The sequence below is a fragment of the Anolis carolinensis genome, chromosome 1 (assembly GCF_035594765.1).
Source record: "Anolis carolinensis isolate JA03-04 chromosome 1, rAnoCar3.1.pri, whole genome shotgun sequence".
Classification (NCBI taxonomy): Eukaryota; Metazoa; Chordata; class Lepidosauria; order Squamata; family Dactyloidae; genus Anolis; species Anolis carolinensis.
In genome coordinates this window covers 352973955-352986617 of record NC_085841.1, presented here as the reverse complement: position 1 = coordinate 352986617, position 12663 = coordinate 352973955, and the positions used below count along the sequence as shown (strand labels likewise).

Here is a 12663-nt window from a genome sequence, read left to right as displayed (position 1 = left end):
ATTTGTGATATATGTCTTGTTCCAGAAAACATCTCCACATCTGTGTATTACCTGAATGAGTTTTTCCTTTTTAGATTGTTTTGCAGAATACATTGATTCCATCTCTTCCTTCCCAACGAGCTTCCTTTTAAGATTGAATTGTACTTTATATGGCTCGGAATATTGCAGAATTTTGAGTGCATCTTCATATTTGATATTATCAAAAAAAATTGTGGCACTCAAAAGTTGATCACCTGTAAAGAGGGAACAGAGACTGATTAAATTTGAAAATATCTTTTTGTCTGTGGTTTCTGGGAAAGTCTGTAAAGTGTACAGGTAAATTTTAAAAACGAATGTGGGTAACTGCAAATTATAAATGTAAAATAGTCACATACAAGGTGTCGAGCTAAGAATTTTGATAACAATCAGGTCCATATGTGCTGAGGATAGGGGTGCAGGAACCTGTGAATGTGAAGATCTTTCCTCTAGAAATTTCTAGGTCCTCCAGCACAACTCTACAGCTAACTTTCAGTGGGTACACTGGTGAACTTGAGATTGCTAGTCGGCTTCGACCTGAATCAGTTTGAACGAAAATGATTTGTAGTTTTTGGTGGGCCGTTTCATATAATATCCGAAAACAGAATGGGGAGGAGTGAGATGAAAAGTCCAGCAAAATGGATTTAGAGAGCCAGATTTTATAGGTTCTGGAGAGGAAGAAGTTAAGTCTGCAATATACCTGAGGCAGGGATCTGCCGCGTCTCCCCCCCCCCCCCCCGGGCAGAAGCAGCGTCCTCAATTCCTTCTTGGAAAGTTCCCTCCTCCTCCAGAGAGGGCCCTGGGAACTTGCTTTACCAGCAGCACTTGCATAGGGCGGGCATTTAAAAGTTCCTCTCAGAGCATGATGGGAGTTGAAGTTTTTCTCTCTGTGTGTTTCTCAACCAATAAAAAAGCCTGGTTGTGTACATGCTCTGATCGGCTGAGAATGGACACAACTGATGTCTGCAGTTCCCAGAATCCTCTCTTATGGTTTGTCTTATTTTTAAAATGTTATGGTTAAAACTTAAAACAATTCTAAAAAATCAGTAGATTGGTGAATTGTTTTGAAATTTGGCAGACCTGCAGCTATAAATGGGGTCTAAATTGAGGTAGGTTTCATGCAGATAGGCCTTAAAATAGCTGAGGACTCAGCCTTTAAAGTTTCCCATTGTGGCCAATAGGCTGAATCTTTACTGAATGAAAACGGTAAAGCCTTTCCCCATTCGAGTAACTGCTCGGTAAACAGAATGAGGGGTCAGCCAACAATGGACCCCAAAATGGCATGCCTTTTGGCAGAATTGCACACCTCAAATTGCTAGAGGGACCATCTTAATCAAAACCATGAATAATCAAATCAGCAAGCAGAAATTAAATCTGCAAATGTGGAGGCTCGACTGTATTCTAGTGTTATCAAAACTCTTATTGCCACAACTTTTACATAAAAATATTTGCACTTATGTGCAAATGATCACAGTGCAATAGACTGAATTAGAATTATGTGTAATGACTACTGGAATGGTCTGGATTATGATTGTGGATAGCATGGTTTTAAATTGTGATGTTAATATTTTTAAATGTTTTAATATATTTCAATATCTGGTCTTAATTTTAATTTTAAATGTTTATTTTAATTGTATGTTGTTTTTAAGGCATCAAATTGCTGCCTATCTGTAAGCTGCCTTGAGTCCCCTCTGGGGTTGAGAAAGGCGGGATATAAATATAGTAAATAAATAAATAAACAATCTCTAGTATTTAAAACTGATTTTGGTATGTATATCCTTCCAGGACATTTCCTCTCCGCACTATATAACTGAATATGTCTGGGCAACAAATAACCTAATAAGTTGTCTTATGACTAATTGCCATCTCATGTGAAAGACAAAGCCTTATGGCTCTATGTGCTAAATTTCCCCACTGTTGCTGTGCACCCCTAAACATTATTGGTGTGTCCTACATTTAATTTAAGAAAAGATGTATTATTTAAAAAGAGAATTGCATGTTTCACAGGTTTCCAGTGCCCAAGTCCTTATTGTTCCACTAGAGTAGGCTAATTGTGGGATTTCAACTTAAGTGTTGACTGCCCTATTCAAGAGATGATTTACATTGGCAGTTTTGACTTTTGCAAATCTTTTCACAGATTTTTTTTAAAAAATGTTCCCTCTAACAATATCTAGGGGCCCTTCTACATAGTCATGTAACCCAGAATATCAAGGCAGATAATCTACAATATGTGCTTTGAACTGAATTATCTGAGTCCACATTGCCATATAATCCAGTTAAAAGCAGATAATATGGGATTTTATACAGCTGCATGGAAGAGGCCTAGGTCCTTTACAACAGTCAACTTTATCCTGTCATGCTGGAAAACCTAGAGATTTTTAGAGAGAAGTCCTCTCTTGAAATTGCTAGGTTCTCCAATACAATTCTATGTTTAGCTTCAAGGGGAAGTTGGTCATGCTGGAAGACATAGAAATTACTAGTCAGGTTCTCTCTTAGGTAAAACATTAGCAATTTCTTTATTTATGGTTTTCCCCTTTCACAGGGGTCCTGCATCCTTAAACCCTGTAAATGTGGGGGCTGACTGTACTTTCATAATAATAATAATAATAATAATAATAATAATAATAATAATAATAATAATAATAATAATAATAATAATAATAGTTTTATTTATATCCTGGACCTATCTCAGGGTGGTTTGGACTATAAATATAGAAGTCAGACCTATGTAGCAGTCCTTTAAAACAAGGCATGTGTGCACTGCATGCCTTATTTTAAAGTAAAAGAATGAAAGAGGGTTATTTGGTTTTGGTTTGTTCTACAAAAAATGATATGGATTGCGTGATTACTGCATTAGAAGTTAATTATACAGTAGAGTCTCACTTATCCAACGTTCTGGATTATCCAACGCATTTTTGTAGTCGATGTTTTCAATACATCGTGATATTTTGGTGCTAATTTCGTAAATACAGTAATAACTACATAGCATTACTGCGTATTGAACTACGTTTTCTGTCAAATTTGTTGTATAACGATCTTTTGCTGCTTAATTTGTAAAATCATAACCTAATTTGATGTTTAATAGGCTTTTCCTTAATCCCTCCTTATTATCCAACATATTCACTTATCCAACGTTCTGCCAGCCAGTTTATGTTGGATAAGTGAGACTCTACTGTATTTACAAGTTAATTATGTTTTTAAAAAATCCGTAATATCACATAAGAACACACAGTACCTTCCTTTAGACTGAAGACCTTTGATGCTGGAGATTCCTTGAGGACTTGCTTCACAAATATCCCTTCACTTCCACCACCAGCCACACTAAATCCACTTGCTCCAGATTCCACTTCTGTTTGCAGGGTCACCTCCATAGATTCCTAGTTGTCACAAAAGTTGTGCTATTAAATATGTATAAGGTTTAAACCTATATAAGGCCATATGAGGATTCAGGTCGTTCATGCCATAACATCAGCAAGATCATCAACATCATCTCGTGTTCTGCTGCGTCAGATTTGTGCTCCCAAAGATTTCACAGGTTTTAAAAATGCACTAAGGGGTTCTCTGTCCCCTGAAAGACTAATAAATGCATTATGTTTTGAAATAGATGGCAAACAGTTTGAGACATTATGTTTTTATGCGCTTGTTTGATTACTATGATGAATATGCCTTTCATGGGAATTTGCCCTAAAGCCAATCTGATTTGATACCATAACGTAAATAGTTCTTGATTGCCCACATGGCCCAATTATGGAAAGGACTGTGAGACAACAGATACAGACTTTCCTATGGAATGTTTAGAATGGAAGAAATATTAAATATTTCAAATTGTTATGAATCTATACAGCTGAATTGAAATCTCTGCCCATCTCCCTCCCTCCCCATCTCTCTCTCCCCGTCTATGAGGACACGGACTGGATGTTGCTCTGAGACTTGGAAATAGTATTTGCCAAAACAAAAAGATTGTTTTGAAGTTAAATACAATAGACTTTCAGGGCCCTTCTACACAGGCCCAAAAATGTGGAAGAAACTAGGATCAAAGGGGTTGATGGGATGAGGTTTGCTGAAAATGCACACTGGGTCACATTGAATTAGGCATAACACACGGTAGAGAGAGTCAGCACAATGCTCGTCTGTCTTGAAGGGCGTGCTCTGATCAGGTGTTTAATCTCACCTGTGATTCACTCATTTTGATAGAAGAATCCCTTCTTTGTCTGTTCTCTCTGTCTTGTTGAAGCTGGAAATACAAGTGTAACTATTAGTGCTTAGCTGTGACAGATTGGTCAGATCATGTAAACTTCTTTAGACAGACTGGCTGGATAGAATGAGTGGCTATCAGAAGAGGCAAGGAAGGGGAGAGGCAAGGCAAAACTGATGTTATATAAATACAGGCTAGGAAAAGTTAGAAATATAGTAGGGTTTCACTTTCGGGGGAGTTAGGGGCACAGGAAATCATTAATTAAAAATCCACTTTTCTTTTTACCTGAAACAGCGCCTCTCTAGGAATCTCTAAGGCTCCACCTACACTATATAATCCAGTTTCTGAATGCAGATTAACTCACTGAACTGCCGCCTGCAGAATTTTGGGAAATGTGGTTTAGGGTGGGGCCTTTTGAATTCTCAGCTATAGAGGTCCTTGCCTTCCCAAACTACATTTCCCAGAATTCTCCAGGCATCAAAAATGCAGGGCTGCCCACTTTAAAAGCCTTGGTGTGATAATGTAGTTGGTGCCAGCTCCCAAAAGTCTTGTTCAGCTTGTCCAATGCTCAGGATTCCTGGGAGTAGAGGTCAAAAAACACCTGGAGGATCAAAAGTGCTCTGAACTCCATCACTACTCTAAGTACTCTGGTTCAACACTAGCATCTCTAGGACCGCAGAGTTGCACTGGAGGATCTAGAGATGCCCAGAGAGAACATATTGATCAAATCCACAAATAATCAAATTTGCAAAAGCTAAACCCACAAAGGTGGAGGACCAATTGTATTTCTAGTAGTAATTATCACCTTTACATAGTAGGGGTATTCAAAGTGAGAGTAGTCATAGCAATTGGTGATTTGAAGTTGCCAATAAATGTGTCATTTTTTTTGTTTTTCAAAATATCTTAACACCAAGGAAGTGAGATAGGGGAAAAGCATACATTTCTTACTGCGCCTATCTGCTATTTAGTATTGTATTTTATGAATGTTGTTGTAATTAATTAGTTAACTATTTTAATTGATTTGTATTGTATTTTATATCTTTATACATGTGCGTTTTATTGTAAGCCGCCCTGTGTCCCCTTTTGGGTGAGAAGGGCGGGATACAAATGTTGTAATAAATAAATAAATTCTCCATACCCTTCTTTCTCTGGCCCTTTCCACACTGCCCCTATATTCCAGGATCTGAGGCTAGATTATCTACTTATTACAGATTATGTGGGAGTGAAGATTCAGGGCCCTTCCACACAGCCTTATAACCCAGAATATCAAGGCAGAAAATCCCACAATATCTGTTTTGCATTGGATTATCAGAGTCCACACTGCCATAAATTCCAGTTCAAAGCAGAAAATGGGATCAGGCTGTCAAATGGACACACAGGTGGTTCAAGGGATGCACAAATGGAAAGCAATTAGAGTTCTCAGAAAATCTTTCTTTTACACTTTATAATCCTAAACAGAGGTTGAATTAAGATTTGGGGAAGAGAGACATCTGACTGAAGTTTTTTTTTTTTAATCACTCCGCTATGCACTGGACTTCATATGCACACATGCCCTCCATCTTGATCTGCTTCAAAAGAAGACTGTGAGGACGGCGGGGAACCATATCCTGGGACTGACAGGTCAGTGTGTGGACCTGCTGGGATTCTTGGCCCCAGTTTAAAACTCGGATTTTGGTACTGTCTGGAATTGCCCTCATATAATCAAGTTTAAAACAGATAATCTGGAATCAGATCCTGGGATATAGGGCAGTGTAGAAGGGGCCTCCGTTATATAGCATCAGATCCACTTTGACAAAGTACAGCTTTTCAGCAAGTATATAAAAGATGACTGCTCCTAAGGCACTACAGAATGTTTTCACCCCAAAAGATAACCCGGAACTAATTATTGTACTGCTCGAGTACTAGGAAAATATACTTTATTTCGTGCATTCATGACACTAATTCGTTTTAATGGCTGCTGTTGAAATTTTGCAGTGTCACACTGCAGAATTGCACTGCCATGGCTCAATGCTATGAAATTTTGGGAGTTGTTGTTTGGTGATGCGCCAGTCCTCTGGCAGAGAAGGCTATGTCAGGATTTGTAAGTGACACAGCATGTCTTTAAATAATAACAGGAACAGTGTCTCGGGCCTAACCCCAGTTGTCACTGTAATTGGGGTGTGGTGTCCAATGCTGAGACTCTAGTATATAGGTTGTAGTAACCCTGTGTTATTTGGATGAGGGTAGGAGTTTGATGGATGAAGATAGAGTGTTTGTTGTATATACTGTTTGCACTATTGCTGCAACGAAAGAAAGAAAAGCCTTCTGGTTGGAACAAAGAGCTTTGTGTTTGTGTTGTTCTTGCTCCTGAGGAGCCCACTTCACAGCAAGAAAGTATTTTGCTCCCTAACAGGAGTGAAGAGTCCCTTCTGCTGTACATCAGGGGATTTCAAGCTGTTTTGAACCCCTGACAGGCTCAAGACCATGCAAAATTTCAATGCCCATGATTCCACAGCATTCAGTTAAAGTGGTATTAAACTGCATTAATTCTACAGTGTACATGTACTCTAAATTGGTGTGTGTGTGTGTTAAGAATATTTAGGCGAGGAATGCTTACCTTGAAAGATAAGGTGGACCATCCTTTCCTCTGTTTTATAGTGTTTTCCAATTAAAAAAATCCCCCAGTATTACTGTTTTAAATAGTGGCAACACTGCCTTCTGTAGTTTAGTGGTTTCCCTTTGAAATTTCAGGTAACTGGTTCCCTCTTTTGGCCAGTTACTGTTACTTTTGCTTTTAGTTTGAAGGGGAAAGCAAAAATAATACAGTACAGTAGAGTCTCACTTATCCAACATTCGCTTATCCAACGTTCTGGATTATCCAGTGCATTTTTGTAGTCAGTGTTTTCAATACATCATGATATTTTGGTGCTAAATCTGTAAATACTACGTAGCATTCCTGCGTATTGAACTACTTTTTCTGTCAAATTTGTTGTATAACATGATATTTTGGTGCTTAAATTGTAAAATCATAACCTAATTTGATGTTTAATATGCTTCTCCTTAATCTCACCTTGTTATCCAACATATTCGCTTATCCAATGTTCTGCCAGCCCGTTTATGTTGGATAAGTGAGACTCTACTGTACTACCAATAGTTTGAAAGAACTCGTAATCAGCCATAAGACAAATAGAATGATATCCCTTTGCATCAACCTTTACCTTTTTGTTAAAATATTCGTCGTCTATGCAGTATTCGTAAACTGGAGAAGACCCCTGTGGTCTTGGTCGTATGTTTTCAGTTGTCACTTCCTCATCATTGATCTGCAAGAATGGGAAGAGAATATAGAATTACCCAACTGGTATCCCAGTAGATACCAAAATCTGTGGATGCTCAAGTCCTATTATGTAAAGTGACATAGCCAAATGAAGGCGCTTATATAAAATCAAGATTTGCTTTTATTCCCCCTCCCCCCCCCCCACCGCGCCTTTTAGTTAATATTTTCAAGTTGTGACTGGATGAAGCTGGATGTAGAATCTGTGGATATAACTGTAACAACAACAACATACATACATACATCAGGAGAATGCAGCTGTTCCCAGAACCCCCCAGGCCACTCTTGGGAGTCTATATCTTTATTTGCAGAACAGCTTCCTTATAGGACTTCAATATACAAATATGAAACATGAAAAAGAGATGTGCAATGCACTTTTGCTTCTGATGATAGTGCTGGCAGAGCTCTCTGCTCCACTGGCATGCTTCTGGTATGTAGGTCTAAAACATAAATGTATAGCATGCATAAGCTTCAGTCATTAATCCTCTGACACAAACTGAAACATTATTTATTTTGAACATCTGTCCCAGAATAGGTTGAGTGGAGCCTTCTCAAAACCACAGCAGATGCATTCTGTTCCAGTTCAGAGAAGAAAATGGTTCTCTTTGGTTTGTGATCTGAGTTCAGGGAAATTTTGACATCCTGCTTTTAGCTTCAGTTGTAAAGCAAACATAGCTTAGAGACCTCTGAATTTTAAATACTGGAAGCTTCCAAAAGTATTGGGTGTCACTCACAGAATCATCTTCCACATCGGCCTCTCCATCCGCCTCCGTGTCCTCCGGCCTCAGTTGTCTGCCAGAAGCTGAAATAAACAAAGAAAGAATCAAACAGCAACTCCACCCATTACATAAATGAAAAACACAAATTAAAAACCTCACCAGAGATATGCAATTGCAATGTGCTCCAAGCCCAAGCAATGTAGTCCCAATCCCCCTGTAGTCAAACTGTTGTAGAATCATAGAACCACAGAGTTGGAAGAGATCACAAGGGCCATCCAGTTCAACCCAATTCTGTCATCCAGGAATTCACTATCCAAACACTCCTGACAGATGGCCATCCAACCTCTGTTTAAAAACCTCCAGAGAAGAAGACTCCATCGGATTCCCAGGCAGCTCTTCCTAATGTCTGGATGGAATCTCCTTTCCCACAGTTATAATTATAATATTTATTTATAACCCACTTTATCTCCCCTGAAGGGGACTTGATTGCAATCCATTGCTCCATGTCTTAGGCCAATATTACATTAGCATTATAAAGTGGAGGTCCCCGCTTCGCTATCACCTGGTTTGCTCCTGCAGAATACTGAGAAATTTAGTTTAGGGAAGCCGAGGACCTCCCTAGTTGAGAATTTCAAAAGCCCCACCCTAAACTACATTTCTTAGCATTCTGCTGGAGTAAACCGGGCAATTGGAAGATGAAAGCCTCTGTTCTATAACACTGATGTGATCTCATCCTTAGTCTCTACAGCAGCAGAAAACATGCTTGCCCCTCCTCTAGGTGATACTCTTTCAAATACTTAAACATGACTATCATGTCCCCTCTTGACATTCTTTTCTCCAAACTAAACATATCTAGCTCCCTAAGCTGCTCTTCATAGGGCTAAGCTTCCACACCTTTGAACATTTTGGTCTCCTTTCCCTGAACACGTTTCATCTTGTCAATATCCTTTTTGAATTGTGGTGCCCAGAATTGGATGCAGTACTGTATTCCATTTGTAGTCTGACCAAAGCAGAATGGGATATTACTATTACTACCTTTGATCTATATACACTATACACTTATTGATGAAGCCCAGAATCACATTGACTTTTTAAGCTGTCATATCACATTATTGACTCATGTTCAGCTTGTGGTTGACTAAGATTCCTAGATCCCTTTCACAAGTACTGCTGTCAAGCCAGATGTCACTCATCCTTCATTTGTGTATTTAATTTCATGCCTAAGTGTAGTATCATACATTGTAATTCTCCACTATCATGGTTATCACTTCAATACAGGGAGGTGGAAAGTTTCCCCTTTCTTCTGCTGCTTTGGGTGGATGACAGCAGCTTGTATGTGCCAGGTCAGATTTGCACCAGTGCTAAGGTACTAAGTTGTAGGGGTGGCCCCTACTGATCTCACCAATCACAGTTGCACACTGGTTGTCGTTCAAACACACACAGAGAGAACGTATTTTGGGAAATTAAGACAGAAATCCTGGAGGGGATTATGTCTTCTCACTTACTTAGGGAGTCAAGGATAAAGTTGATTTATTTGTGCCAACTTGCTTCTAGCCAAAAAGTGAATGCAGAGCACAGTGGATAATGACTTGTAATGTTCCAATAACAGGCAAGGAAGAAGGAAGTTAGCTAAGTAAATCCATAGAACCCTCTGAATTAATTTTTTCAAATTGTAACATGCTGCTACATTAATGGCTGAGCTAGAGATGTGCATGCAGCTTTTCCTCTTGCCTGGATCTGAGCCCCCTGAAGCTGGATAATTTGTACCATTGTCAGGAAGTGGCAAAACCATCTCTATGTACAGTCTGCCCTCCACATTTGTGGGGTCTGACCTATGCGGATTTGAATATTAGCAAACTCTATGGTCAATTTCTGGTGGAAACTAAGGACCTGGAGATTCCAGAAGAGAACATCCCTGGGTATTTCTAACAACCTCACCAGATGAGGCAATTTGCCCATTGTATGCCACTTGCTCTTCCCTTTCGCCACGGAGCCCATTATACAATGCACATCTACTTCTGGAGAGAAAGTGGTATATGCTGCTATGGTGGCAACATGGGAGGCTTTCCATGTTGCCTTTGAAACAATGAGGGCAAGCCGGGCGGCAGACACTTCCCTCTGTGGGATGGGCTTCCGGGTAAGTCTGGTGATGTGGGACAATGGGTTTTTCAAACCCCCCACTGGAGTCCCAACGTCAATGTGATAAGGTCTTATGTCTACTAGTGCAATTCTATGGTCAACTAAAGTTATACTGGAGGACCTAGAGATTCCTAGACAAGTATTCTGTCAGGAACCTGATGTGATATAATCCATTGATAGGCACATACACATTCATATCTGGAGATAACTCAGGGACAGACCTTGAGATCTGGCAGCCCTTTTGGTCAAAAAGTGGGTCAGTAGTGCGCCCAGTTGTATGTCAATTGTTTTGGAAAAAGGAATAGCCTTTGGCCTCACAACATGAAGTTCTCCTTTGTCCTCAATACTCAAGAGCAGCCTGAATGCACTGGACTGATGGAGCCATATCTATAGTTCCCTTGGATGTCATTGAATACTTAGGTTGTTGCACTGTAAAAGAAGGTACTAAATACCTCCTTCTGAATTTTTTTTTAAAAGCACAGATGCATGGATATTGTGATGGGAATCCTGTTGGTAACATACAACTAGAGTAAACCTAGTGGATCATTGTTGAATGATGGTAAATTCAGTTAATTCAATAGCTCTACTCTAGTTTCTTATTTGCTTTAAAGCAACAACATTTAGGATCAGGTATAATAAATTATGTTATTTCATGAAGATAGGTCAGGGTGTACAGTACGTATTTTCCTAATTCAGGGATTTGGATGAAAAGTAATAATTCAAACGTTACCTTTTGTGACCAATTCAAATTAGATTTTTTAAACCTAAGATAATTTTTAAGCCTCTTTGTAACAGTTTTGAAACACTTGTCCCTACAGAAAAAAATTATCCTGATCTTTTTGATCGGAATTCCTATAATTAGCATCATGACTATTATGCCAATTGTAATTTAAAAAATCTGCATTCAAAATATGAGGCTATTGATCTGAATGTGGCCTGACATGGAAATAATATGTTTCTGCTTATTTTGCATGGTTTGTTGTAGTTCTCCTCATCATGATGGGTAAGGGATTATGATTAATGAAGATTTCCTTCTCTCCTGGTTTTATTCAGACACCCTTTTGTCCTCTGAAATTTGACAGGTATTATTCACACACTTTCAAGTCTTCTTTCATCATCCTAATTTCTAGGAAAGCAGCAACTCTATGAACTGCCATTGATTTTAGTGGGAGAAAGTTATGTTTTGCTAGCAAAATCCTGAGACTTGTAAGTACTCGATCTTGGCTGAATTGTATCCTCCTTTTTTCAATGAATATTTTAAAAAAACAAAAGCTGTGAATTCTTTAACACGCCCACAGTTCAGAAATAAACTCAAGACCTGATTGGAACACACGCCCTGTGTCTTAGCGTGAGAACTAATGAAAATATTATAGACAGTAAAAAAATTGAGATGTATATTTATGCTCCTCCTTCTCCTTATTATTATAGGACCTAAATTTTCTTACGCCAGTGGAGTGTGGTAGTCTGAGTCCTCACTGAATCATGAAAACCTCCTGGTGACTTTGGGCAAGTCAAATTCTTTCAGCCTTAGAGGAAGGCACAGATCAAGAAAACCCTGTGCTGGGTTTACCTTAGGATCAACAAAAGTCAGAACTAACTTGAAGGCATACAACAGTAAAGTGGGCTTACACTTAACAAACCTACTCAATTCTAATTAATAATGTCTATATCTAGTAAAGGGTTGGCAGCAATCATATCTAGGGAGGCAGCAATCTGAATGATATGCATAAGAACCAATGCAAAACATCCAATGCCATCGTTCCCAATGCTGAGCATAAAAATAACAGCTAGGGAGTGCTGATGTGCATTGGTTGAGCCCAGTGTTCTTTGGGACACTCTTATCAGTATCCCATTATGTGTCTTTGCAATTCACTAACAGAAAGAAATGAGAACAAAGGGAAGGACAGGAATGCAGATGGGCCTTGGAGAATTTCAATGAGAAAGGCAATGATTCTATGATTCTAAGTTTTCCACATTCCTATTCCCTCCAACATCTCACTGATGAATACTGGGATATGTGTGGCCAAGCAGCATCAGAATGTGGTCAAAATGGCAAAAAAATATTATTAACAAGGAAGAACAAAGTAGGAGAGGCTGCAGAAGTCTTCTTTTGTCTGAGCCTACAGGGAACAAAATTTCATTGCTTCCTCTCTTTTCTCTCTGTGGAGTTAATGGAATGAAAACTGTGTTTGCACATTAAACTCAGTTTGGATAATTGGAAATAAGTGGGAGGGTATGTATTCCTAGAAATCAGTATAGCCAAAGCAAAAACAGAACTGCCACCT

General features: G+C 39.0%; 1 protein-coding gene across 1 annotated transcript in view; it reads right to left on the bottom strand.

Annotated features, from left to right (window-relative positions):
• Window positions 1-12663, bottom strand: part of LOC100558246 (neuroblast differentiation-associated protein AHNAK) — a 124979-nt gene that overhangs the window by 24163 nt on the left and 88153 nt on the right. Inside the window, exons 2-6 of the mRNA XM_062967488.1 lie at window positions 8255-8322; window positions 7408-7509; window positions 4187-4249; window positions 3251-3392; window positions 52-233 (exon numbers count right to left, since the gene is read on the bottom strand). Of these exons, the coding sequence (XP_062823558.1) occupies window positions 52-233; window positions 3251-3392; window positions 4187-4249; window positions 7408-7509; window positions 8255-8322 (557 nt within the window). The remainder of the gene's footprint in view (window positions 1-51; window positions 234-3250; window positions 3393-4186; window positions 4250-7407; window positions 7510-8254; window positions 8323-12663) is intronic.